We start from the raw sequence: 27,424 nt of genomic DNA, 5'->3' as shown, positions 1-27,424 counted from the left end.
TACAGTGTGGCGTTATTAGGCCCATTGTCACCTGCTGGATGTGTATTCATCTTCTCTGCCGGCTTGGTAAATAGACTGTGGAGAAATGCGTCAGTCCCATATGAAGGATGCAGACTGCACACGGCACATTAGAATGTAATTGATAGACACATTGTGTGTAGCCATATAGACACTGGAAGTAGCCTCTCCCTAGAAATAGTTTTGGCCTGCTCGGGTAATTCTCTCTGCAGACCTGACCCTGGTCACAATATTACAAATCCCTCATCATTAGAGTCCTGGGTGCTGATAGAAAATAGGGAATCTTTCCTGTGTGGCCCATCGGACCAGGGTCAGACACATTTTCCTCTTCCACCAGGGGCAGCGTATGATCAGCAGAGAGGTTGTCGGACATCCCCTATAGATTGCAGTAGTGTAATACTGAGGGGTAGATTTACAGGTGCTGCACCAGGGAGATGTTTGTGCTGCAGGGCCAGGGCATGGGTGTAGCACTATTTGCCATGAATACAAAATGCTGTTTGCATTTCATCCCCTTGTAGTATAACATAGTTCACTACCTGCACATTATGAAGCAGTCCCTGAGCGAGGAGCGTGCAGCTGTCACTACACTCTCCCGGATAGCGGCAGACATGGAGGAGGGGCGGATCAGACCTCGGCCACTACACTCTCCCGGATGGTGGCAGCCATGGAGGAAGGGAGGCTCGGCCACTACACTCTCCTGGACGGTGGCTGACATGGAGGAGGGGAGGCTCAAACCTGTACCTGACACACTATTTTCACATTTACACCTTTTTGGATCACATACGACACTCAGTTTAAAGGGTTACATTTGTGTAATGATGGAGTAGAGGATGAGAAGCAACAGTAGTACAGATCATTTACCCCAAATCCTCACTTACAAGTCTGTAATATTAAATATAATCAGATTCCAGTCTTCAGTGCAGGATAGGCTGCCAAACAGACATAATAACATGTAGCATGCAGGACACAGAATACAGGCAATGTGCTGATTGGGGAGTTTCCAGGCCATGTCCATCAGTCTCAGGGGGACCTCAGTGTAAGGAGCAGAGCAGTGCAAGAATCTGAGAATAACGGGAGGAGCTCAGTGTAAGGGGCACGGCAGCGAGGGGAGCTCAGTGTAAGGGGCGGAGCAGCGAGGGGAGCTCAGTGTAAGGGGCGGAGCAGCGAGGGGAGCTCAGTGTAAGGGGCGGAGCAGCGAGGGGAGCTCAGTGTAAGGGGCGGAGCAGCGAGGGGAGCTCAGTGTAAGGGGAGGAGCAGCGAGGGGAGCTCAGTGTAAGGGGAATGGCAGCGAGGGGAGCTCAGTGTAAGGGGAATGGCAGCGAGGGGAGCTCAGTGTAAGGGGAATGGCAGCGAGGGGAGCTCAGTGTAAGGGGAGGAGCAGCGAGGGGAGCTCAGTGTAAGGGGAGGAGCAGCGAGGGGAGCTCAGTGTAAGGGGAGGAGCAGCGAGGGGAGCTCAGTGTAAGGGGAGGAGCAGCGAGGGGAGCTCAGTGTAAGGGGAGGAGCAGCGAGGGGAGCTCAGTGTAAGGGGAGGAGCAGCGAGGGGAGCTCAGTGTAAGGGGAGGAGCAGCGAGGGGAGCTCAGTGTAAGGGGAGGAGCAGCGAGGGGAGCTCAGTGTAAGGGGAGGAGCAGCGAGGGGAGCTCAGTGTAAGGGGAGGAGCAGCGAGGGGCGCTCAGTGTAAGGGGAGGAGCAGCGAGGGGCGCTCAGTGTAAGGGGAGGAGCAGCGAGGGGCGCTCAGTGTAAGGGGAGGAGCAGCGAGGGGAGCTCAGTGTAAGGGGAGGAGCAGCGAGGGGAGCTCAGTGTAAGGGAAGGAGCAGCGAGGGGAGCTCAGTTAAGAGGCAGAGCAGCGAGGGGAGCTCAGTGTAAGGGGAGGAGCAGCGAGGGGAGCTCAGTGTAAGGGGAGGAGCAGTGAGGGGCGCTCAGTGTAAGGGGAGGAGCAGCGAGGGGAGCTCAGTGTAAGGGGAGGAGCAGCGAGGGGAGCTCAGTGTAAGGGGAGGAGCAGCGAGGGGAGCTCAGTTAAGAGGCAGAGCAGCGAGGGGAGCTCAATGTAAGGGGAGGAGCAGCGAAGGGAGCTCAGTGTAAGAGGCGGAGCAGCGAGGGGAGCTCAGTGTAAGGGGCGGAGCATCATGAATGTAAAAGCAGTACACGGTCAGCCCCTGGGCACACAGCACATATTACTCCTTGGAGATGGACATTCGTATGTACATATGTATAAGATCATTGATTTCCTATGCCCTGCAGAACAAGCTTCATGCCAATGCTCTGCAGTGTTCTGCAATTAAGCTGTTTCCAGGTAGTACAGTCTCTAATGAATACAACACACTCACAGATTATTACTTAAAAACAGAAAGTTATGCGACCAAAATATATACAAATAAAAGTGAATACCTGAAATGCAGGGGGGGGACATGCGCAGAGCGAGGGGGACAGACACCTCGGCGCAGGAGCCAAGTGCAAAGTTATCAGGGGATGTAAACAAATACAGTTTGTTCCTATGTGGAGCGCAAAACACTTCATGTAATGCATAACGTACTGCGTCTGCACCGACCACTGCACGCGTGTGACTGGCGAGGGAATGGATGAATGTGATGTAGCCACAAGGGTGGGAACATTCAGGGGAAGCGTAGTCTGCGATTGGGGAGGGGGACAGAGGATCGGTATAGGGAAATCCTGGGGGCAGGACAGGGGGTAAAAGTGCATTGGAGTGAAGGGCTTCCAGTTCTCGTTTTCCTATGACAGTCTATGGAGAGGTTCTTCTTCCCACTCAGCTACTGTAACCTAGGGCATGGGAGAGCACCTTACAGGCCAGAATGTCAGGATATCCCTATGTAAGTGAGCCAATATTAGGCCGGTTCCAGGAGGGACATCCAATAACAGTGCCCCGTGTGAGGCAACACTGATCCAGATTATATACACAGTTCCCGCCTGGCATAAGACTATACAGTGACTGACCACTAGGGGGAAGCACTGTGCTGCTCCTCAGAAGTAGGTATGGTGGGCTGCTGCCCCAGCGTCGGCCTTTTGGGGAGGGTCTGCGGCAGGGGAAGACACGTCTTTACGCCTGAAGGAAAATTTTCTCTCTCTTTTCTGTTTCTCCTTCTGGACTCGTTTTTCCTCCTTTTCTTTCTGCTTTTCTCTCTCTCTCTCGCGCCTCTGCTCGCGTTCCCGCTCCTCTCGCTCCTCTTTCTCTCTCTTCTTCTCCCGTTCCCGCTCCTCCTTCTCTCTTTTCTTCTCTTTCTCCTTTTGCTTCTCCTTCCCCTTCTTGGCTGCCTCCTTGGGTGGTCCCAAGGGGGCATTATTGGAAGTGGGGGAAGGCAACGCAGGGTGCAGACCCTCAGAGACCACCACAGACTCTGGCTGGGTAACAGCGGGCATGGGGGGCGGGGATGGTCGCCTGATGCTGGACAGACTGAGTCGGCTGCCGCTGAGGGTAGGATTTAAGCGAAGTTTCTCTTCATAGATTTGGCGAGCTCCATGCATGCGGCGCGAAGGGCGATACTGTAACTCCCCTCGGTTCTCTCGCCACTTGCGCAGTTGTGTGTTGCTTTCTCTCTCTATCACAGCGTCAGTGACAGGAAGAGAACTCACCTGCAGGGTTCACATAAACATGAATGAGAAGAGCAGAGAGTGAGGGATTCTGGGAAGGGTGGGACTGTGACGCTCACCTCAGGTAGCAGAACCTCCTCCTGCATGCAATGTACTGGAAGGCTCCGCAACTTCTCCATTGTCTCATACATCCCCTGACAGCTCCGCAGCTTGTCCACCGACCCCAAAGTGTGTCGCAGTAACACCAAACCCACCCGGAAAATAATCTTCACCCCTACAAATAGAGGAGAAACCAGTTAGTGACACCAGTCTACCCTGCACTGAGCACACCAGTGTACCCAGTCTACCCTGCACTGAGCACACCAGTGTCCCCAGTCTACCCTGCACTGTGCACACCAGTGTCCCCAGTCTACCCTGCACTGAGCACACCAGTGTCCCCAGTCTACCCTGCACTGAGCACACCAGTGACCCCAGTCTCCCCTGCACTGAGCACACCAGTGTCCCCAGTCTCCCCTGCACTGAGCACACCAGTGTCCCCAGTCTCCCCTGCACTGTGCACACCAGTGTCCCCAGTCTCCCCTGCACTGAGCACACCAGTGTCCCCAGTCTCCCCTGCACTGAGCACACCAGTCTCCCCAGTATCCCCTGCACTGTGCACACCAGTGTCCCCAGTCTCCCCTGCACTGTGTACACCAGTGACCCCAGTCTCCCCTGCACTGTGCACACCAGTGTCCCCAGTCTCCCCTGCACTGTGCACACCAGTGTCCCCAGTCTACCCTGCACTGTGTACACCAGTGTCCCCAGTATCCCCTGCACTGTGTACACCAGTGTCCCCAGTCTCCCCTGCACTGTGCACACCAGTGTCCCCAGTCTACCCTGCACTGTGTACACCAGTGTCCCCAGTCTCCCCTGCACTGTGTACACCAGTGTCCCCAGTCTCCCCTGCACTGTGTACACCAGTGTCCCCAGTCTCCCCTGCACTGTGTACACCAGTGTCCCCAGTACTGAGCACACCAGTGTCCCCCAGTCTCCCCTGCACTGAGCACACCAGTGACCCCAGTCTACCCTGCACTGAGCACACCAGTGACCCCAGTCTACCCTGCACTGAGCACACCAGTGACCCCAGTCTACCCTGCACTGAGCACACCAGTGACCCCAGTCTACCCTGCACTGAGCACACCAGTGACCCCAGTCTACCCTGCACTGAGCACACCAGTGACCCCAGTCTACCCTGCACTGAGCACACCAGTGACCCCAGTCTACCCTGCACTGAGCACACCAGTGACCCCAGTCTACCCTGCACTGAGCACACCAGTGACCCCAGTCTACCCTGCACTGAGCACACCAGTGTCCCCAGTCTACCCTGCACTGTGCACACCAGTGACCCCAGTCTACCCTGCACTGTGTACACCAGTGACCCCAGTCTACCCTGCACTGTGTACACCAGTGACCCCCAGTCTACCCTGCACTGAGCACACCAGTGACCCCAGTCTACCCTGCACTGAGCACACCAGTGACCCCAGTCTACCCTGCACTGTGTACACCAGTGACCCCAGTCTACCCTGCACTGTGTACACCAGTGACCCCAGTCTCCTCTGCACTGAGCAGACCAGTGTCCCCAGTCTACCCTGCACTGAGCAGACCAGTGTCCCCAGTCTACCCTGCACTGAGCACACCAGTGACCCCAGTCTACCCTGCACTGTGTACACCAGTGTCCCCAGTCTCCCCTGCACTGAGCACACCAGTGTCCCCCAGTCTCCCCTGCACTGAGCACACCAGTGACCCCAGTCTCCCCTGCACTGAGCACACCAGTGTCCCCTGCACTGAGCACACCAGTGTCCCCAGTCTACCCTGCACTGAGCACACCAGTGACCCCAGTCTACCCTGCACTGTATACACCAGTGTCCCCAGTCTCCCCTGCACTGAGAACACCAGTGTCCCCAGTCTACCCTGCACTGAGCACACCAGTGACCCCAGTCTCCCCTGCACTGAGCACACCAGTGTCCCCAGTCTACCCTGCACTGAGCACACCAGTGTCCCCAGTCTACCCTGCACTGAGCACACCAGTGTCCCCAGTCTACCCTGCACTGAGCACACCAGTGACCCCAGTCTACCCTGCACTGAGCACACCAGTGTCCCCAGTCTCCCCTGCACTGAGCACACCAGTGTCCCCAGTCTCCCCTGCACTGTGCACACCAGTGTCCCCAGTCTCCCCTGCACTGAGCACACCAGTGTCCCCAGTCTCCCCTGCACTGAGCACACCAGTCTCCCCAGTATCCCCTGCACTGTGCACACCAGTGTCCCCAGTCTCCCCTGCACTGTGTACACCAGTGACCCCAGTCTCCCCTGCACTGTGCACACCAGTGTCCCCAGTCTACCCTGCACTGTGTACACCAGTGTCCCCAGTATCCCCTGCACTGTGTACACCAGTGTCCCCAGTCTCCCCTGCACTGTGCACACCAGTGTCCCCAGTCTACCCTGCACTGTGTACACCAGTGTCCCCAGTCTCCCCTGCACTGTGTACACCAGTGTCCCCAGTCTCCCCTGCACTGTGTACACCAGTGTCCCCAGTACTGAGCACACCAGTGTCCCCCAGTCTCCCCTGCACTGTGTACACCAGTGACCCCAGTCTACACTGCACTGTGTACACCAGTGTCCCCAGTCTACCCTGCACTGAGCACACCAGTGACCCCAGTCTACCCTGCACTGAGCACACCAGTGACCCCAGTCTACCCTGCACTGAGCACACCAGTGACCCCAGTCTACCCTGCACTGAGCACACCAGTGACCCCAGTCTACCCTGCACTGAGCACACCAGTGACCCCAGTCTACCCTGCACTGAGCACACCAGTGACCCCAGTCTACCCTGCACTGAGCACACCAGTGACCCCCAGTCTACCCTGCACTGAGCACACCAGTGACCCCAGTCTACCCTGCACTGAGCACACCAGTGACCCCAGTCTACCCTGCACTGTGTACACCAGTGACCCCAGTCTACCCTGCACTGTGTACACCAGTGACCCCAGTCTCCTCTGCACTGAGCAGACCAGTGTCCCCAGTCTACCCTGCACTGAGCAGACCAGTGTCCCCAGTCTACCCTGCACTGAGCACACCAGTGACCCCAGTCTACCCTGCACTGTGTACACCAGTGTCCCCAGTCTCCCCTGCACTGAGCACACCAGTGTCCCCCAGTCTCCCCTGCACTGAGCACACCAGTGACCCCAGTCTCCCCTGCACTGAGCACACCAGTGTCCCCTGCACTGAGCACACCAGTGTCCCCAGTCTACCCTGCACTGAGCACACCAGTGACCCCAGTCTACCCTGCACTGTATACACCAGTGTCCCCAGTCTCCCCTGCACTGAGAACACCAGTGTCCCCAGTCTACCCTGCACTGAGCACACCAGTGACCCCAGTCTCCCCTGCACTGAGCACACCAGTGTCCCCAGTCTACCCTGCACTGAGCAGACCAGTGTCCCCAGTCTACCCTGCACTGAGCACACCAGTGACCCCAGTCTACCCTGCACTGTGTACACCAGTGTCCCCTGCACTGAGCACACCAGTGACCCCAGTCTCCCCTGCACTGTGTACACCAGTGACCCCTGCACTGAGCACACCAGTGTCCCCAGTCTACCCTGCACTGAGCACACCAGTGTCCCCAGTCTACCCTGCACTGAGCACACCAGTGACCCCAGTCTACCCTGCACTGAGCACACCAGTGTCCCCAGTCTCCCCTGCACTGAGAACACCAGTGTCCCCAGTCTACCCTGCACTGAGCACACCAGTGACCCCAGTCTCCCCTGCACTGAGCACACCAGTGTCCCCCAGTCTACCCTGCACTGAGCACACCAGTGACCCCAGTCTCCCCTGCACTGAGCACACCAGTGACCCCAGTCTACCCTGCACTGTGTACACCAGTGACCCCAGTCTCCCCTGCACTGAGCACACCAGTGACCCCCAGTCTACCCTGCACTGAGCACACCAGTGACCCCAGTCTACCCTGCACTGAGCACACCAGTGACCCCAGTCTACCCTGCACTGTGTACACCAGTGTCCCCCAGTCGACCCTGCACTGTGCACACCAGTGTCCCCAGTCTCCCCTGCACTAAGCACACCAGTGACCCCAGTCTCCCCTGCACTGAGCACACCAGTGACCCCCAGTCTACCCTACACTGTGTACACCAGTGTCCCCCAGTCTACCCTGCACTGTGCACACCAGTGTCCCCCAGTCTACCCTGCACTGAACACACCAGTGTCCCCAGTCTACCCTGCACTGTGTAGACCAGTGTCCCCCAGTCTACCCTGCACTGTGCGACCCCAGTCTACCCTGCACTGTGCACACCAGTGACCCCAGTCTACCCTGCACTATGTACACCAGTGACCCCAGTTTCCCCTGCACTGTGCACACCAGTGACCCCAGTCACCTCCCTGCTTTGCGTATATTTCCGGAACACTTACCCTCACAGAAGAACATGTCCCAGACTCGAAGGACAGAAGCCCAGGGTAACGTGCGGGAGAAAATACACATGAACCATTCCGTCATATACAGGATAGGATCAATCTTGAACTTCTTCAAATGCCTGTAAGCCATAGGGCAAGCCCTGCGCAACAGGGCAAAGAAAATCTCTCCATCCAGCTGTATGGCTTCCTAGGAAAGGGGAACACAGAGAGGGGGAGAGGTAAGAATAGCAAGGGGTGAGCCGACAGGCGGACAGGAGCCGACAGGCAGCCAGGAGGGGGCGGACAGGAGCCGACAGGCAGCCAGGAGGGGGCGGACAGGAGCCGACAGGCAGCCAGGAGGGGGCGGACAGGAGCCGACAGGCAGCCAGGAGGGGGCGGACAGGAGCCGACAGGCAGCCAGGAGGGGGCGGACAGGAGCCGACAGGCAGCCAGGAGGGGGCGGACAGGAGCCGACAGGCAGCCAGGAGGGGGCGGACAGGAGCCGACAGGCAGCCAGGAGGGGGCGGACAGGAGCCGACAGGCAGCCAGGAGGGGGCGGACAGGAGCCGACAGGCAGCCAGGAGGGGGGCGGACAGGAGCCGACAGGCAGCCAGGAGGGGGCGGACAGGAGCCGACAGGCAGCCAGGAGGGGGCGGACAGGAGCCGACAGGCAGCCAGGAGGGGGCGGACAGGAGCCGACAGGCAGCCAGGAGGGGGCGGACAGGAGCCGACAGGCAGCCAGGAGGGGGCGGACAGGAGCCGACAGGCAGCCAGGAGGGGGCGGACAGGAGCCGACAGGCAGCCAGGAGGGGGCGGACAGGAGCCGACAGGCAAAAAGGGGAGGGAGAGAGTAAGGGCAATCATCAAAAGGGGAGAAGGCAGGTAAACGGCAATATGAGGGGAAAACAGGTCAGGAAAAAATAAAATGGAGCAGGAAGCGGGGAGGGAGAGAGTAGCAGGGGTAAGGCAGACAATGAGAAGTGGTGAGGAGGCAGCTAGACGTAGATAGGCAGCAGACAGAGGGCCTGATTCAGACCCGTTCGCTAGGATGCGTTCACATGCAGCCGTCAGTAGCCAAATCCCGCAATCGCTAGCAAGACATTGGCACCACCACACCCCCATTATCATCGATCCCCACCCCGTCACCACCCACTAGCGGCTCGTCCTGTCACTCATGTCGCGATCGCATGGACTGGTTCGCGCACTGCATCTTGTACGCATGCGCAGATTGCAAACATCGGCAGGCTACGTGGGAACGCAGCCTAGTGAACGAGTCTGAATCAGGCCCAGAGAGCGAGCCATGAGCGAACAGGACAGAGAGCGAGCCGTCAGAGAACAGGACAGAGAGCGAGCCGTCAGAGAACAGGACAGAGAGCGAGCACTCAGAGAACAGGACAGAGAGCGAGCACTCAGAGAACAGGACAGAGAGCGAGCACTCAGAGAACAGGACAGAGAGCGAGCACTCAGAGAACAGGACAGAGAGCGAGCACTCAGAGAACAGGACAGAGAGCGAGCACTCAGAGAACAGGACAGAGAGCGAGCACTCAGAGAACAGGACAGAGAGCGAGCACTCAGAGAACAGGACAGAGAGCGAGCACTCAGAGAACAGGACAGAGAGCGAGCACTCAGAGAACAGGACAGAGAGCGAGCACTCAGAGAACAGGACAGAGAGCGAGCACTCAGAGAACAGGACAGAGAGCGAGCACTCAGAGAACAGGACAGAGAGCGAGCACTCAGAGAACAGGACAGAGGACGAGCCATCAGAGAACAGGACAGAGTGCTAGCAGTAAGAGAGGGCGAGCCGTCAGAGAACAGGGCAGAGGGCGAACTGTCAGAGAACAGGACAGAGTGCTAGCAGTAAGAGAGGGCGAGCCATCAGAGAACAGGACAGAGGGCGAGCCGTCAGAGAACAGGGCAGTGGGCGAGCAGTCAGAGAACAGGACAAAGGGCGAGCCGTCAGAGAACAGGACAGAGGACGAGCCATCAAAGAACAGGACAGAGTGCTAGCAGTAAGAGAGGGCGAGCCGTCAGAGAACAGGGCAGAGGGCGAACTGTCAGAGAACAGGACAGAGTGCTAGCAGTAAGAGAGGGCGAGCCGTCAGAGAACAGGGCAGTGGGCGAGCAGTCAGAGAACAGGACAGAGGGCGAGCCGTCAGAGAACAGGACAGTGGGCGAGCCGTCAGAGAACAGGGCAGTGGGCGAGCCGTCAGAGAACAGGGCAGTGGGCGAGCCGTCAGAGAACAGGACAAAGGGCGAGCCGTCAGAGAACAGGACAGAGAGCGAGCCATCAAAGAACAGGACAGAGTGCTAGCAGTAAGAGAGGGCGAGCCGTCAGAGAACAGGGCAGTGGGCGAGCCGTCAGAGAACAGGACAGAGGATGAGCAGTAAGATGGCGAGCCGTCAGAGAACAGGACAGACAACGAGCCGTCAGAGAACACAGGACAAAGAGCGAACAGTCAGAGAACAGGACAGAGGGCGAGCCGTCAGAGAACAGGACAGAGAGCGAGCACTCAGAGAACACAGGACAGAGAGCGAGCCGTCAGAGAACAGGACAGAGGACGAGCCATCAAAGAACAGGACAGAGTGCTAGCAGTAAGAGAGGGCGAGCCGTCAGAGAACAGGGCAGAGGGCGAACTGTCAGAGAACAGGACAGAGTGCTAGCAGTAAGAGAGGGCGAGCCGTCAGAGAACAGGGCAGTGGGCGAGCAGTCAGAGAACAGGACAGAGGGCGAGCCGTCAGAGAACAGGACAGTGGGCGAGCCGTCAGAGAACAGGGCAGTGGGCGAGCCGTCAGAGAACAGGGCAGTGGGCGAGCCGTCAGAGAACAGGACAAAGGGCGAGCCGTCAGAGAACAGGACAAAGGGCGAGCCGTCAGAGAACAGGACAGAGTGCTAGCAGTAAGAGAGGGCGAGCCGTCAGAGAACAGGGCAGTGGGCGAGCCGTCAGAGAACAGGACAGAGGATGAGCAGTAAGAGGGCGAGCCGTCAGAGAACAGGACAGAGAGCGAGCACTCAGAGAACACAGGACAAAGAGCGAGCCGTCAGAGAACACAGGACAAAGAGCGAGCACTCAGAGAACAGGACAGAGAGCGAGCACTCAGAGAACAGGACAGAGGGCGAGCCGTCAGAGAACAGGACAGAGGGCGAGCACTCAGAGAACAGGACAGAGGGCGAGCACTCAGAGAACAGGACAGAGAGCGAGCACTCAGAGAACAGGACAGAGAGCGAGCCCTCAGAGAACAGGACAGAGAGCGAGCCCTCAGAGAACAGGACAGAGAGCGAGCCCTCAGAGAACAGGACAGAGAGCGAGCACTCAGAGAACAGGACAGAGAGCGAGCCGTCAGAGAACAGGACAGAGAGCGAGCCGTCAGAGAACAGGACAGAGAGCGAGCCGTCAGAGAACAGGACAGAGAGCGAGCCGTCAGAGAACAGGACAGAGAGCGAGCCGTCAGAGAACAGGACAGAGAGCGAGCCGTCAGAGAACAGGACAGAGAGTGAGCCGTCAGAGAACAGGACAGAGAGCGAGCCGTCAGAGAACAGGACAGAGAGCGAGCCGTCAGAGAACAGGACAGAGAGCGAGCCGTCAGAGAACAGGACAGAGAGCGAGCCGTCAGAGAACAGGACAGAGAGCGAGCCGTCAGAGAACAGGACAGAGAGCGAGCCGTCAGAGAACAGGACAGAGAGCGAGCCGTCAGAGAACAGGACAGAGAGCGAGCCGTCAGAGAACAGGACAGAGAGCGAGCCGTCAGAGAACAGGACAGAGAGCGAGCCGTCAGAGAACAGGACAGAGAGCGAGCACTCAGAGAACAGGACAGAGAGCGAGCCGTCAGAGAACAGGACAAAGAGCAAGCCGTCAGAGAACACAGGACAAAGAGCGAGCCCTCAGAGAACAGGACAGAGAGCGAGCCGTCAGAGAACAGGACAGAGGGCGAGCCGTCAGAGAACAGGACAGAGAGCGAGCACTCAGAGAACAGGACAAAGAGCGAGCCATCAGAGAACAGGACAGAGAGCGAACAGTCAGAGAACAGGACAGAGAGCGAGCCGTCAGAGAACAGGACAGAGGAAGAGCCGTCAGAGAACAGGACAGAGTGCTAGCAGTAAGAGAGGGCGAGCCGTCAGAGAACAGGACAGAGGGCGAGCCGTCAGAGAACAGGGCAGTGGGCGAGCCGTCAGAGAACAGGACAAAGGGCGTGCCGTCAGAGAACAGGACAGAGGACGAGCCATCAAAGAACAGGACAGAGTGCTAGCAGTAAGAGAGGGCGAGCCGTCAGAGAACAGGGCAGTGGGCGAGCCGTCAGAGAACAGGACAGAGGATGAGCAGTAAGAGGGCGAGCCGTCAGAGAACAGGACAGACAACGAGCCGTCAGAGAACACAGGACAAAGAGCGAACAGTCAGAGAACAAGACAGAAAGCGAGCACTCAGAGAACAGGACAGAGAGCGAGCTGTCAGAGAACAGGACAGAGGACGAGCCATCAGAGAACAGGACAGAGTGCTAGCAGTAAGAGAGAGCGAGCAGTCAGAGAACAGGACAGAGGGCGAGCAGTAAGAGGGCGAGCCGTCAGAGAACAGGACAGAGGGCGAGCAGTAAGAGGGCGAGCCGTCAGAGAACAGGACAGAGGGCGAGCCGTCAGAGAACAGGACAGAGAGCTAGCAGTAAGAGAGGGCGAACCGTCAGAGAACAGGACAGAGGGCTAGCAGTAAGAGGGCGAGCCGTCAGAGAACAGGACAGAGGGCGAGCAGTAAGAGGGCGAGCCGTCAGAGAACAGGACAGAGGGCGAGCCGTCAGAGAACAGGACAGAGGGCGAGCCGTCAGAGAACAGGACAGAGGGCGAGCCGTCAGAGAACGAGCCGTCAGAGAACAGGACAGAGGGCGAGCAGTAAGAGGGCGAGCCGTCAGAGAACAGGACAGAGGGCGAGCCGTCAGAGAACAGGACAGAGGGCGAGCCGTCAGAGAACAGGACAGAGGGCGAGCCGTCAGAGAACAGGACAGAGGGCGAGCCGTAAGAGGGCGAGCCGTCAGAGAACAGGACAGAGGGCGAGCCGTCAGAGAACAGGACAGAGGGCGAGCCGTCAGAGAACAGGACAGAGGGCGAGCCGTCAGAGAACAGGACAGAGGGCGAGCCGTCAGAGAACAGGACAGAGGGCGAGCCGTCAGAGAACAGGACAGAGGGCGAGCCGTCAGAGAACAGGACAGAGGGCGAGCCGTCAGAGAACAGGACAGAGGGCGAGCCGTCAGAGAACAGGACAGAGGGCGAGCCGTCAGAGAACAGGACAGAGGGCGAGCCGTCAGAGAACAGGACAGAGGGCGAGCCGTCAGAGAACAGGACAGAGGGCGAGCCGTCAGAGAACAGGACAGAGGGCGAGCCGTCAGAGAACAGGACAGAGGGCGAGCCGTCAGAGAACAGGACAGAGGGCGAGCCGTCAGAGAACAGGACAGAGGGCGAGCCGTCAGAGAACAGGACAGAGGGCGAGCCGTCAGAGAACAGGACAGAGGACGAGCCGTCAGAGAACAGGACAGAGGACGAGCCGTCAGAGAACAGGACAGAGGACGAGCCGTCAGAGAACAGGACAGAGGACGAGCCGTCAGAGAACAGGACAGAGGACGAGCCGTCAGAGAACAGGACAGAGGACGAGCCGTCAGAGAACAGGACAGAGGACGAGCCGTCAGAGAACAGGACAGAGGACGAGCCGTCAGAGAACAGGACAGAGGACGAGCCGTCAGAGAACAGGACAGAGGACGAGCCGTCAGAGAACAGGACAGAGGACGAGCCGTCAGAGAACAGGACAGAGGACGAGCCGTCAGAGAACAGGACAGAGGACGAGCCGTCAGAGAACAGGACAGAGGACGAGCCGTCAGAGAACAGGACAGAGGACGAGCCGTCGGAGAACAGGACAGAGGACGAGCCGTCGGAGAACAGGACAGAGGACGAGCCGTCGGAGAACAGGACAGAGGACGAGCCGTCGGAGAACAGGACAGAGGACGAGCCGTCGGAGAACAGGACAGAGGACGAGCCGTCGGAGAACAGGACAGAGGACGAGCCGTCGGAGAACAGGACAGAGGACGAGCCGTCGGAGAACAGGACAGAGGACGAGCCGTCAGAGAACAGGACAGAGGACGAGCCGTCAGAGAACAGGACAGAGGACGAGCCGTCAGAGAACAGGACAGAGGACGAGCCGTCAGAGAACAGGACAGAGGACGAGCCGTCAGAGAACAGGACAGAGGACGAGCCGTCAGAGAACAGGACAGAGGACGAGCCGTCAGAGAACAGGGCAGTGGACGAGCCGTCAGAGAACAGGACAGAGGACGAGCCGTCAGAGAACAGGACAGAGGGCGAGCCGTCAGAGAACAGGGCAGTGGGCGAGCCGTCAGAGAACAGGGCAGTGGGCGAGCCGTCAGAGAACAGGACAGAGGACGAGCCATCAAAGAACAGGACAGAGGATGAGCAGTAAGAGGGCGAGCCGTCAGAGAACAGGACAGACAACGAGCCATCAGAGAACACAGGACAAAGAGCGAACAGTCAGAGAACAGGACAGAAAGCGAGCACTCAGAGAACAGGACAGAGAGCGAGCCCTCAGAGAACACAGGACAAAGAGCGAGCCCTCCGAGAACAGGACAGAGAGCGAGCCGTCAGAGAACACAGGACAGAGAGCGAGCCGTCAGAGAACACAGGACAGAGAGCGAGCCGTCAGAGAACAGGATAGAGAGCGAGCCGTCAGAGAACACAGGACAAAGAGCGAGCCGTCAGAGAACAGGACAGAGAGCGAGCACTCAGAGAACAGGACAGAGAGCGAGCCGTCAGAGAACAGGACAGAGGACGAGCCGTCAGAGAACAGGACAGAGGACGAGCCGTCAGAGAACAGGACAGAGGACGAGCCGTCAGAGAACAGGGCAGAGGGCGAGCCGTCAGAGAACAGGGCAGAGGGCGAGCCGTCAGAGAACAGGGCAGAGGGCGAGCCGTCAGAGAACAGGGCAGAGGGCGAGCCGTCAGAGAACAGGGCAGAGGGCGAGCCGTCAGAGAACAGGGCAGAGGGCGAGCCGTCAGAGAACAGGGCAGAGGGCGAGCCGTCAGAGAACAGGGCAGAGGGCGAGCCGTCAGAGAACAGGGCAGAGGGCGAGCCGTCAGAGAACAGGGCAGAGGGCGAGCCGTCAGAGAACAGGGCAGAGGGCGAGCCGTCAGAGAACAGGGCAGAGGGCGAGCCGTCAGAGAACAGGGCAGAGGGCGAGCCGTCAGAGAACAGGGCAGAGGGCGAGCCGTCAGAGAACAGGGCAGAGGGCGAGCCGTCAGAGAACAGGGCAGAGGGCGAGCCGTCAGAGAACAGGGCAGAGGGCGAGCCGTCAGAGAACAGGGCAGAGGGCGAGCCGTCAGAGAACAGGGCAGAGGGCGAGCCGTCAGAGAACAGGGCAGAGGGCGAGCCGTCAGAGAACAGGGCAGAGGGCGAGCCGTCAGAGAACAGGGCAGAGGGCGAGCCGTCAGAGAACAGGGCAGAGGGCGAGCCGTCAGAGAACAGGGCAGAGGGCGAGCCGTCAGAGAACAGGGCAGAGGGCGAGCCGTCAGAGAACAGGGCAGAGGGCGAGCCGTCAGAGAACAGGGCAGAGGGCGAGCCGTCAGAGAACAGGGCAGAGGGCGAGCCGTCAGAGAACAGGGCAGAGGGCGAGCCGTCAGAGAACAGGGCAGAGGGCGAGCCGTCAGAGAACAGGGCAGAGGGCGAGCCGTCAGAGAACAGGGCAGAGGGCGAGCCGTCAGAGAACAGGGCAGAGGGCGAGCCGTCAGAGAACAGGGCAGAGGGCGAGCCGTCAGAGAACAGGGCAGAGGGCGAGCCGTCAGAGAACAGGGCAGAGGGCTAGCAGTAAGAGAGGGCGAGCTGTCAGAGAACAGGACAGAGGGCAAGCAGTCAGAATGCAGATGGGTAACTTACCAGGCCAGCGCTGTAATACCCCGGTAGATACTTGTCACAGATCTGGACCAGGCACCAGAAGGCTTGCTATTGGATAACACAGAAAATGACATTCAGCAACTACACCACTAACCTATAGGTGAACAAATGTCTCTAAACAGCCAGTGACCGCGTGCTGCACCCTATAACCACTGAGGGGCTCCAGGCCGGAGAGAGGAGTCAGGGCGCAGATATACGCAGACACTAAGGGGTATATTTACTAAAGTGCAGGTTTTTAGAAATGGGGTTGTTGTCCACAGCAACCAATCAGATTCTACTTTTTAATATATCACATTCTAGAACAGCGGAGCACTACGGTTCTCAGGTGTCCTCCGCCAGTGCACATCTACGCTGCCAGTTTATCTTAAAACTTCGGGCCGGGGCAGCGCTGGGCTCTTCCGGGTTGCTCAGACGCGGCCCGGGCTATGACATGTGTCCTGTCCTATGAAGACGCACTGGCGTGACATCATAGGTCACGCACGCCGCGTCACTCTCCCTCCTGTCTGCACAGTGCCAAGTCCAGGGACAATCTTCTTTCTATGTTACTGAAAGGGGCAATGTGCTTATTTTGTTCTTTGGGGGCCCCTGTTATTGTGTTTCTTCTGTTGGGGCCCCTGTTATTGTGTTTCTTCTGTGGGGGGCACTGTTATTGTGTTTCTTCTGTGGGGGGCACTGTTATTGTGTTTCTTCTGTGGGGGGCACTGTTATTGTGTTTCTTCTGTGGGGGGCACTGTTATTGTGTTTCTTCTGTGGGGGGCACTGTTATTGTGTTTCTTCTGTGGGGGGCACTGTTATTGTGTTTCTTCTGTGGGGGCCACTGTTATTGTGTTTCTTCTGTGAGGGGCACTGTTATTGTGTTTCTTCTGTGGGGGGCACTGTTATTGTGTTTCTTCTGTGGGGGGCACTGTTATTGTGTTTCTTCTGTGGGGGGCACTGTTATTGTGTTTCTTCTGTGAGGGGCCACTGTTATTGTGTTTCTTCTGTGGGGGCCACTGTTATTGTGTTTCTTCTGTTGGGGGCACTGTTATTGTGTTTCTTCTGTGGGGGGCACTGTTATTGTGTTTCTTCTGTGGGGGGCACTGTTATTGTGTTTCTTCTGTGGGGGGCACTGTTATTGTGTTTCTTCTGTGGGGGGCACTGTTATTGTGTTTCTTCTGTGGGGGGCACTGTTATTGTGTTTCTTCTGTGAGGGGCACTGTTATTGTGTTTCTTCTGTAGGGGGCCACTGTTATTGTGTTTCTTCTGTGGGGGCCACTGTTATTGTGTTTCTTCTGTGGGGGCCACTGTTATTGTGTTTCTTCTGTGGGGGCCACTGTTATTGTGTTTCTTCTGTAGGGGGCCACTGTTATTGTGTTTCTTCTGTAGGGGGCCACTGTTATTGTGTTTCTTCTGTAGGGGGCCACTGTTATTGTGTTTCTTCTGTAGGGGGCCACTGTTATTGTGTTTCTTCTGTGGGGGCCACTGTTATTGTGTTTCTTCTGTAGGGGGCCACTGTTATTGTGTTTCTTCTGTGGGGAGCACTGTTATTGTGTTTCTTCTGTGGGGGCCACTGTTATTGTGTTTCTTCTGTAGGGGGCCACTGTTATTGTGTTTCTTCTGTGGGGAGCACTGTTATTGTGTTTCTTCTGTAGGGGCCACTGTTATTGTGTTTCTTCTGTGGGGGGCACTGTTATTGTGTTTCTTCTGTAGGGGGCCACTGTTGTGTTTTATTTCTACTAATTTAAACAGAAATAATAACAAATATATATGTTGATATTTGTTATTATATATTATATTTTTAAAAAAACTAATACTAAGTTTTGGCAGTTTTAAAATCTTGTGTAGTGCGCTGTGCGTTGAAAAAGATTGAAAATCACTATTCTAGAAGATAACATCAAAAATCTGATTGATTGCTATGGGCAACAACGCCACTTCTAAAAACCTGAACTTAAGTAAATAACAAGAGATATGGTAAGAACTTACCTTTGTTATCTCTGTTTCTACGAAGTCCATAGGGTCCACAGAGTTGACCTTGGGGTATAGCTGGATCTGGATCCACGGGAACCACTCAGTTAAAGCTTTGCTGCTCCCAGGATGCACTTGGGTACGTCCTCCTCTATACCCCGCCCCCGGCCACAGGCACCTCAGTTGGTAAGCAGCCCAGGCCAGAGGAGGAGACTAAACAGAGAGAAGGAAGACTGGAACACACAAGAAACCATACTCACAGAAATGGGAGACGGAAAACTGGTGACCAGCCACACAGCCCATTTGAAGCCAGGTGCGTCAGGGCAGGCGCCCTGTGGACCCTATGGACTTCGTAGAAACAGATAACAAAGGTAAGCTCTTACCATATCTCTTGTTTTCTACTTCAGGGTCCATAGGGGGTCCACAAGGTTGACCTTGGGGATGTCCCAAAGCAGTTCAACTAAGGGCGGGGACGCTCCTGTGCTGAAAGGAGCACCCGGCACCCGAAGGATGCATCCTGAGAGGCAAAGGTGTCAAACGCATAGAACCTCAAAAACGTTTGAATTGAAGACCAAGTGGCCGCCTTACACAGCTGAACAGCGGAGGCGCCACGTCTAGCAGCCCAAGAGGGACCCACAGAACGAGTGGAATGAGCCTTAACAGAGGCTGGCACAGGTAAACCCTCCTGTGCATAAGCCTCACAAATAACTGAACGAAGCCAACGGGCTAACGTTTGCTTGTTGGCAGGCCAACCCCTCTTGTGAAAACCGAAGAGGACAAACAAAGAATCCGACTTCCTAACCGAAGCAGTCCGGTCCACGTAGATTCTAAGTGCCCGGACTACATCTAAGGAAGCCTCACCAGCTGAAAGATCAGGTGACTGAAAAGCTGGCACGACAAGCTCCTGATTAATGAACTTTGAGACCACTTTGGGGAAAAATTCAGGACGAGTGCGGAGCACCGCACTGTCCTGGTGAAAAATCAGAAAAGAGGGGCGACAGGAAAGCGCCCCCAACTCGGACACCCTCCTGGCAGAAGCAATCGCCAGGAGAAAAACGGTCTTGAACGTCAGCCACTTGAGGTCTACCAACCCAAGAGGCTCAAAAGGAGGACCCTGCAAGACCCGTGGCACCACCGCCAAGTCCCAAGGAGCCACAGGAGGCACGAAGGGAGGCTGGATCCTGAGAACACCCTGGAAAAAGGTGTGAACATCCGGTAGTGTAGCAATCCGTCGCTGAAACCACACGGACAAAGCAGACCCATGAACCTTCAGAGAGGCCAGGCGTAAGCCGAGGTCCAAACCCGATTGAAGGAACTCCAAGATTCTGGAAACCCGGAACACCTGAGGGTCATAGTTTTTGGATTCACACTACTGAAAATAAGTGCGCCACACCCTGTGGTAAATCCGTGCGGAAGCAGGCTTGCGTGCCCTAAGCATGGTACCAATGACCGAACTGGAGAAACCCCTAGACCTCAAGACGGCTGTCTCAAGAGCCAAGCCGTCAAAGACAGCCGACCCAGATCCGGGTAAAGGCAGGGCCCCTGAGACAACAGGTCCCGACGCTGAGGGAGAAGGTACGGAGCATCGATGAAGAGGCACCTCAGATCGGAGTACCAAGGACATCTGGGCCACGCCGGAGCTACCAGCACGAGCGTGCCGCCGTCCTGCTTGAATTTCCGCAGAACCCGAGGAAGTAGGGATATTGGAGGAAACAGATACGCCAGGTGAAACGTCGATTTCACCGACAGCGCTTCTACCAGACTGGCGCCTGCGTCTCTTGTCCTTGACCCGTAAACGGGCAACTTGTGATTGTGACGGGAGGCCTTCAAATCTAGCTCCGGCAGCCCCCACCTGTCCACGAGTAGCTGAAACACCTCTGGGTGAAGCGACCATTCCCTGGGATGCACGTCGTGACGGCTGAGGAAGTCCGCCTCCCAATTGAGGACTCCGGGAATGAAGACTGCCGACATCGCTGGAATGTGACACTCCGCCCAAGCAAGGATGCGAGACACCTCCAACATCGCTGCCTGACTGCGAGTTCCTCCTAGGTGGTTGATATATGCCACCGTGGTGGCGTTGTCGGACTGCACCTGAACCGCCCTTCCGTAAAGAACGGGACCGGACGACTGCAGGGCCCTGTAAACTGCCCGCAGTTCCAGAATGTTGATGGGAAGAAGAGCTTCTTCCGCAGACCAACGACCCTGAAGTGACAACGAGCCGGTCACTGCCCCCCAACCCCGAAGACTGGCATCCGTCGTGAGCAGAACCCAGTCCGGGATCCAAAAGGGGCGCCCCTCGACCAGATGAGCTGTCTGAAGTCACCAAGCCAAAGACTGCCGAACATCCGGGGACAACACCAGCAACTGAGAGCGGATCCGGTGAGGTAACCCGTTCCATTCCGATAGAATCAGCCCCTGCAGGGGCCGGGAATGGAACTGGGCAAATTCCACCATGTCGAATGTCGACACCATGGAGCCCAGAACTCTCATAGCTGAATGGACCGACAGGCGGCAACTGCTCAGGCAACTGTGTATCCGCAGCTGTAGGGAGGAGACCTTCTCCGGGGTCAGGAAGATCCTTTGCTGACGAGAATCCAGCAGGGCTCCCAAATGAACCATCCGCTGAGATGAATCAGGGAGGACTTTTTCCAATTTATCAGCCACCCGTGCGCTTGCAGGCAAGCGATCGTCAGGGGGAGATGTTGAAGCAGGACCTCCGGGGAGCTCGCCAGCAACAGGAGGTCGTCCAGATATGGCAGCAGCCGTACATTCTGGTTCCGAAGATGTGTGGCCATGACCGCCATAATCTTCGTGAACACCCTCGGTGGCGTGGAGAGACCAAAGGGTAGCGCCCGGAACTGATAGTGGTGTTGAAGGATAGCGAACCTCAGATACCGCTGGTGCGAAGGTGCTATCGGAACATGGAGGTAGGCGTCCTGGATATCCAGGGAGACCATGTAATCCCCAGGTTCCATCGCCAGAATGATGGAACGTAACGTTTCCATCCTGAACTTGGGAACTCTGAGGAATTTGTTCAGAGACTTCAAGTTGAGGATAGGGTAGATGAGAACCATTGGGTTTCTGCACCAGAAACAGAGAGGAATAGTACCCCGTCCCTCGTTGTAATTGAGGAACGGGAACAATGACCCCTGCTTTCAGCAAGGACTCTATAGCTACCTGAATCTGTAAGGTCTTTGTCGTATCCTGAGAAGGACTCGTGCAGAAAAACTGGCGGGGCGGTCTGTGCCGAAAAGACAGGGCATACCCCTGGGAGACCACTTCTGGAATACAGGCATCCGTGGTAGTATCGTGCCAGCATTGGGCAAACAGAAGAAGTCGGCCTCCCACTCTGGGGTCCCCCAGAGGGAGGCCCGTCCCATCAGGCAGAGGGTTTATCCTCCAGCTTGGAAGAAGGGCGCCTGGCACTCCAGGCCTGCTTCTTGGGCTTAGAAGCGGCCTTGGTCGCCGACTGCCTCGGGAAGGACTGACCTTTTGCCTTGCCCTGAACCCGAAAGGACCGAAAGGCAGAGCTCCGTACCTTGGTAGGTGCAGAAGCCGAAGGGAGGAAGGCTGACAGACGTAGCCAGAGTGTCCACAATTTTGTCCAAGTCTGGACCAAAAAGCAACTCCCCATTAAAAGGTAAGGCCTCCAGTCCCTTCTTGGAATCAGCGTCAGCTCTCCAAGACCTCAGCCACAAGGACCGACACGGCTGCAGCCGACACCCGAGAGGTCAGCAGGCTCGCATCTAACGAAGCTTCCCCAATGTAGGAAGCCGCATCCCTCATCTGTCCTATCAACGCTCTCTGGATCTCCAGAGCATCTTCCGGAAAGGTATCCTCCAAAGCGTTGGCCCAGCTCTCGATGGCCTTAGCCACCCAAGAGATGGCCATGGACGGACGGGCCACCGCCCCCGAGAGTAGATAGACTAAACAAGTCTCCACTTTCCTGTCCGTGGGATCTTTCAGGGAGGAGATAGATGGCAAAGGCAGCGTAGCGCTTTTAATCAAGCGGGTAACGTGGGAATCCACCGCAGGCGGAGTTTCCCACTTCCTGCAATGAGCCTCAGGAAACGGATAGTTTGAAGCCAACCGTTTCTGGGGTTGGAATCTCTTGCTGGGCAACTGCCAGGCCCCTGCCATATGATCCGTTAACTGGTCAGACAGGGGAAAAACCCTCGAAGTTACTTTGGCCTTTTTAAAGTTAGGGTACTTTGACCTGGGAGCCGGCGCATCCTCCTCAATATGAAGGATGGCCTGCACCGCCCTAACCAATGCCGGCACATTAATGGAGGACTTAGCCTCCACCTCCTGTGCCCCGGCATCCGAGTCAGAGTCTTCATGGATCTCCCCGTCATCCGAAGACACGTCCGTGTCCGTAAACTGAACCGCCAGTGAAGCCGGAACGGGTCGCTTGGACGCCCGTGGGGGCAAATCACTGTGCAACATAGATTGAAAGGCCGATGACGAAGCCGCCAGGCTCTGAACAGAGCTGGAGAGGACATCCACCCAGGGAGGGGGCACCGTTTGAGGATACCCCTGAAACGGCACCATCGACTGCTGCGGCACCGTGGGAGATTGCACAAATACAGGCAAACCCGCATAAGGACCCACAGTCTGAGACCCGGGAGGAGACTGCATCAGACGCGTCACACCTGGGGAACGGGGGATGGTAGGCTGGGGCAACGCCCTAGAAGGGGCCGCAGTCGGGACCGCAAGCTGGTCCGCGATCGATGCCAGCACTTGCGTAAACATCGCCCACGGAGGATCCTGCGCCACCGGGGGTTTAGAGGGACCAGGCACCAGCTGGCACCGCCCGCACAGACCGTCCTGAGACAAATCCGCCCCGTCAACCCCTGCCGAACAGCGACCGCAGGAAAACAACACAGGAGCCTCGGAGCGCTCATTCTCCTCATCAGACATGACACAAACATTTTGCAATAAACGTGTATCACCGAAACGAGGTAAGGCGTATAACACCCACGCACTCCCATGTATGCAACACAAACAGCTCACAATATGGTACTGAGGAGCACACCGCAGTATGTGACGGACCTCACAAATACGTAGATTTATATAAGTGAGGTACACAGAAAGAACACCCCTCCCCCACGCACCTGCGGGCCGTAGGAGAAGGAAAGGGATAGGTATAAGCTGACAGTAAGTAGAAATAAGCACAGACAGCAGCACTAGTAATAGTCACATACAATGCAGAGAAGTTATACTCACTGCACCTTCCGCTACAATCAACCTTCCAGATTCAGTGTCTGGGAGGGCTATAGCGCTGCGAACACCGTCCTGATCAAGGGAGAGGTACACAGGGGGACTGGTCCACTGGAAGCCTGCCTGGGAGCTCTGCGATGATGCCTGAGGAAGATGGCCGCCGGAGAGCTCTGAGGAGGAGTGGCCGAGAGAGCACAGCCCAGCGACGCCAGCACACATGAGAGAAGGCGCGCTGGGCTGAGGGGAGGAGCGCTGAAGCAGGGAAGGCTGCCTCCCCTGCTAGTAATGGAACCCCAGGGACGCCGTGTCCCTGCCGGCCTTAGACCCTGGTGGTCCAGCGGATACGCGGGGTATTCCACAGAGGGGGGAGCCCGCCACCGCTACTAGCGCCGCCGGTCTGTCCCCAGAGACCGGCAGCATGAAGACTGCATTACTTCCCCCGCGCGCAGCGCGAAGCACTGCACACGGCTTACCTGGCCCCTTGTGGCCGGCAGCAGTCTGTGGGATCAGTACCGGCGTCGGAGCGCCAGCGGGGCTGTTGGAGCGGCAGCGTGGACGTCCAGATGCTGCCGCTCTGAAGAGTAAAAAGTAAAATAATAAAATCTTCTTTTAAAAAATAAAGCTTAGGGGCTGCTTATGCAGCCCCACTGCGCCAGGGTGACCCGACTCCGGCCGGGCACCAACTAAAACTGAGGTGCCTGTGGTCGGGGCCGGGGTATAGAGGAGGACAGACCCAAGTGCATCCTGGGAGCAGCAAAGCTTTAACTGCGTGGTGCCCGTGGATCCAGATCCAGCTATACCCCAAGGTCAACCCTGTGGACCCCCTATGGACCCTGAAGTAGAAACACCCCTAACAGCTCAACTGAGCCCAACATATGCCAGACACAGGAGTCACTACTACACGCATCTAGGTGTGATATATACGTGTGTCTTACCTAAGAGTCACTACTACACGCATCTAGGTGTGATATACGTGCATCTTACCTAAGAGTCACTACTACACGCATCTAGGTGTGATATACGTGCATCTTACCTAAGAGTCACTACTACACGCATCTAGGTGTGATATACGTGCATCTTACCTAAGAGTCACTACTACAAGCATCTAGGTGTGATATATACGTGTGTCTTACCTAAGAGTCACTACTACACACATCTAGGTGTGATATATATGTGTCTTACCTAAGAGTCACTACTACACACATCTAGGTGTGATATATACGTGTGTCTTACCTAAGAGTCACTACTACACACATCTAGGTGTGATATACGTGTGTCTTACCTAAGAGTCACTACTACACACATCTAGGTGTGATATATATGTGTCTTACCTAAGAGTCACTACTACACACATCTAGGTGTGATATATACGTGTGTCTTACCTAAGAGTCACTACTACACACATCTAGGTGTGATATATACGTGTGTCTTACCTAAGAGTCACTACTACACACATCTAGGTGTGATATACGTGTGTCTTACCTAAGAGTCACTACTACACACATCTAGGTGTGATATACGTACGTCTTACCTAAGAGTCACTACTACACGCATCTAGGTGTGATACACGTGTGTCTTACCTAAGAGTCACTACTACACGCATCTACGTGTGATATATACGTGTGTCTTACCTAAGAGTTACTACTACACACATCTAGGTGTGATATACGTGTGTCTTACCTAAGAGTCACTACTACACACATCTAGGTGTGATATACGTGTGTCTTACCTAAGAGTCACTACTACACGCATCTAGGTGTGATATATACGTGTGTCTTACCTAAGAGTCACTACTACACGCATCTAGGTGTGATACACGTGTGTCTTACCTAAGAGTCACTACTACACACATCTAGGTGTGATACACGTGTGTCTTACCTAAGAGTCACTACTACACGCATCTAGGTGTGATATACGTGTGTCTTACCTAAGAGTCACTACTACACACATCTAGGTGTGATATACGTGTGTCTTACCTAAGAGTCATTACTACACGCATCTAGGTGTGATACACGTGTGTCTTACCTAAGAGTCACTACTACACACATCTAGGTGTGATATATATGCATCTTACCTAAGAGTCACTACTACACGCATCTAGGTGTGATATACGTGTGTCTTACCTAAGAGTCACTACTACACACATCTAGGTGTGATATACGTGTGTCTTACCTAAGAGTCACTACTACACGCATCTAGGTGTGATATACGTGTGTCTTACCTAAGAGTCACTACTACACGCATCTAGGTGTGATATATACGTGTCTTGCCTAAGAGTCACTACTACACCCATCTAGGTGTGATATACGTACATCTTACCTAAGAGTCACTACTACACGCATCTAGGTGTGATATACGTGTGTCTTACCTAAGAGTCACTACTACACACATCTAGGTGTGATATACGTGTGTCTTACCTAAGAGTCACTACTACACGCATCTAGGTGTGATATACGTGTGTCTTACCTAAGAGTCACTACTACACGCATCTAGGTGTGATATACGTGTGTCTTACCGAAGAGTCACTACTACACACATCTAGGTGTGATATACGTGTGTCTTACCGAAGAGTCACTACTACACACATCTAGGTGTGATATACGTACGTCTTACCTAAGAGTCACTACTACACACATCTAGGTGTGATATACATGTGTCTTACCTAAGAGTCATTACTACACGCATCTAGGTGTGATATACGTACATCTTACCTAAGAGTCACTACTACACGCATCTAGGTGTGATATACGTGTGTCTTACCTAAGAGTCACTACTACACACATCTAGGTGTGATATATATGCATCTTACCTAAGAGTCACTACTAAACGCATCTAGGTGTGATATACGTGCGTCTTACCTAAGAGTCACTACTACACACATCTAGGTGTGATACACGTGTGTCTTACCTAAGAGTCACTACTACACGCATCTAGGTGTGATATATACGTGTGTCTTACCTAAGAGTCACTACTACACACATCTAGGTGTGATATATATGCATCTTACCTAAGAGTCACTACTACACACATCTAGGTGTGATATACGTGTGTCTTACCTAAGAGTCACTACTACACACATCTAGGTGTGATATACGTGTGTCTTACCTAAGAGTCACTACTACACACATCTAGGTGTGATATATACGTGTGTCTTACCTAAGAGTCACTACTACACACATCTAGGTGTGATATACGTACGTCTTACCTAAGAGTCACTACTACACGCATCTAGGTGTGATACACGTGTGTCTTACCTAAGAGTCACTACTACACGCATCTACGTGTGATATATACGTGTGTCTTACCTAAGAGTTACTACTACACACATCTAGGTGTGATATACGTGTGTCTTACCTAAGAGTCACTACTACACGCATCTAGGTGTGATATATACGTGTGTCTTACCTAAGAGTCACTACTACACCCATCTAGGTGTGATATACGTGTCTTATGTAAGGGTCACTACTACACACATCACAGCATGTAAGAAGTGTGCGTTCATCACGTGCTGTTACATATGTAGATAACACGGCCACCACGGGAGCTGTGCGCAGAGACCGCTAAGCATAGACACCGCTCTCTAAACCTCTTCTGCCCCCACCTTCACACTTTCCTAATCATTGGTAATGTGCATAGAAGAAGGAACACATGCTGAGACTTGTAGTGCTGCAGGAGAGCCTATTACCTCAGCCGGCATATGCATGAGCAGCACTGCTGCCACCGGAGCCTGGGCCTGGCAGTACCCCTCCTCTGGCCGGTACACCGTGTACGCCTTCAGTATCCGGTACAAGTCCTGCTGCCTGTACATGGGAGAGGAAGGAATTACCTGATATGTACCCAAATTGTGTCACACCCTTCATCTCCCCGACACCCACATACAGACCCGTGTACCCCAATACTCCCCATCTCCCCGCCGAGCTACACCCACATATAGACCCGTGTACCCCAATACTCCCCGACACCCTGAGCTACGTGCTACACCCACATATAGACCCGTGTACCCCAATACTCCCCATCTCCCTGCCGTGCTACACCCACATATAGACCCGTGTACCCCAATACTCCCCGCCACCCTGAGCTACGTGCTACACCCACATATAGACCCGTGTACCCCAATACTCCCCATCTCCCCGCCACTCTGAGCTACGTGCTACACCCACATATAGACCAGTATACCCCAATACTCCCCATCTCCCCACCACGCTGATCTACGTGCTACACCCATATATAGACCAGTATACCCCAATACTCCCCATCACGCTGATCTACATGCTACACCCACATATAGACCCATGTACCCCAATACTCCCCATCTCTCCGCCACCC

The 27,424-nt window shown here is 55.5% G+C and overlaps 1 protein-coding gene across 1 annotated transcript in view; it reads right to left on the bottom strand.

The window, feature by feature from the left end:
- Positions 1 to 811: 811 nt before the first annotated feature.
- Positions 812 to 27,424, bottom strand: part of TBC1D10B (TBC1 domain family member 10B) — a 72,919-nt gene continuing 46,306 nt past the window's right edge. Inside the window, exons 5-9 of the mRNA XM_088460696.1 lie at positions 26,784 to 26,898; positions 15,917 to 15,982; positions 8,019 to 8,208; positions 3,682 to 3,836; positions 812 to 3,604 (exon numbers count right to left, since the gene is read on the bottom strand). Coding sequence (XP_088316822.1) covers positions 2,996 to 3,604; positions 3,682 to 3,836; positions 8,019 to 8,208; positions 15,917 to 15,982; positions 26,784 to 26,898 — 1,135 coding nt within the window. The 3' untranslated portion in view covers positions 812 to 2,995. The remainder of the gene's footprint in view (positions 3,605 to 3,681; positions 3,837 to 8,018; positions 8,209 to 15,916; positions 15,983 to 26,783; positions 26,899 to 27,424) is intronic.

This window comes from Taudactylus pleione, unplaced genomic scaffold, assembly GCF_031769625.1.
Source record: "Taudactylus pleione unplaced genomic scaffold, aTauple2 ptg000971l, whole genome shotgun sequence".
Classification (NCBI taxonomy): Eukaryota; Metazoa; Chordata; class Amphibia; order Anura; family Myobatrachidae; genus Taudactylus; species Taudactylus pleione.
The sequence above is the reverse complement of the archived record's forward strand: the minus strand, read 5'-3'. Positions and strand labels throughout refer to the sequence as shown.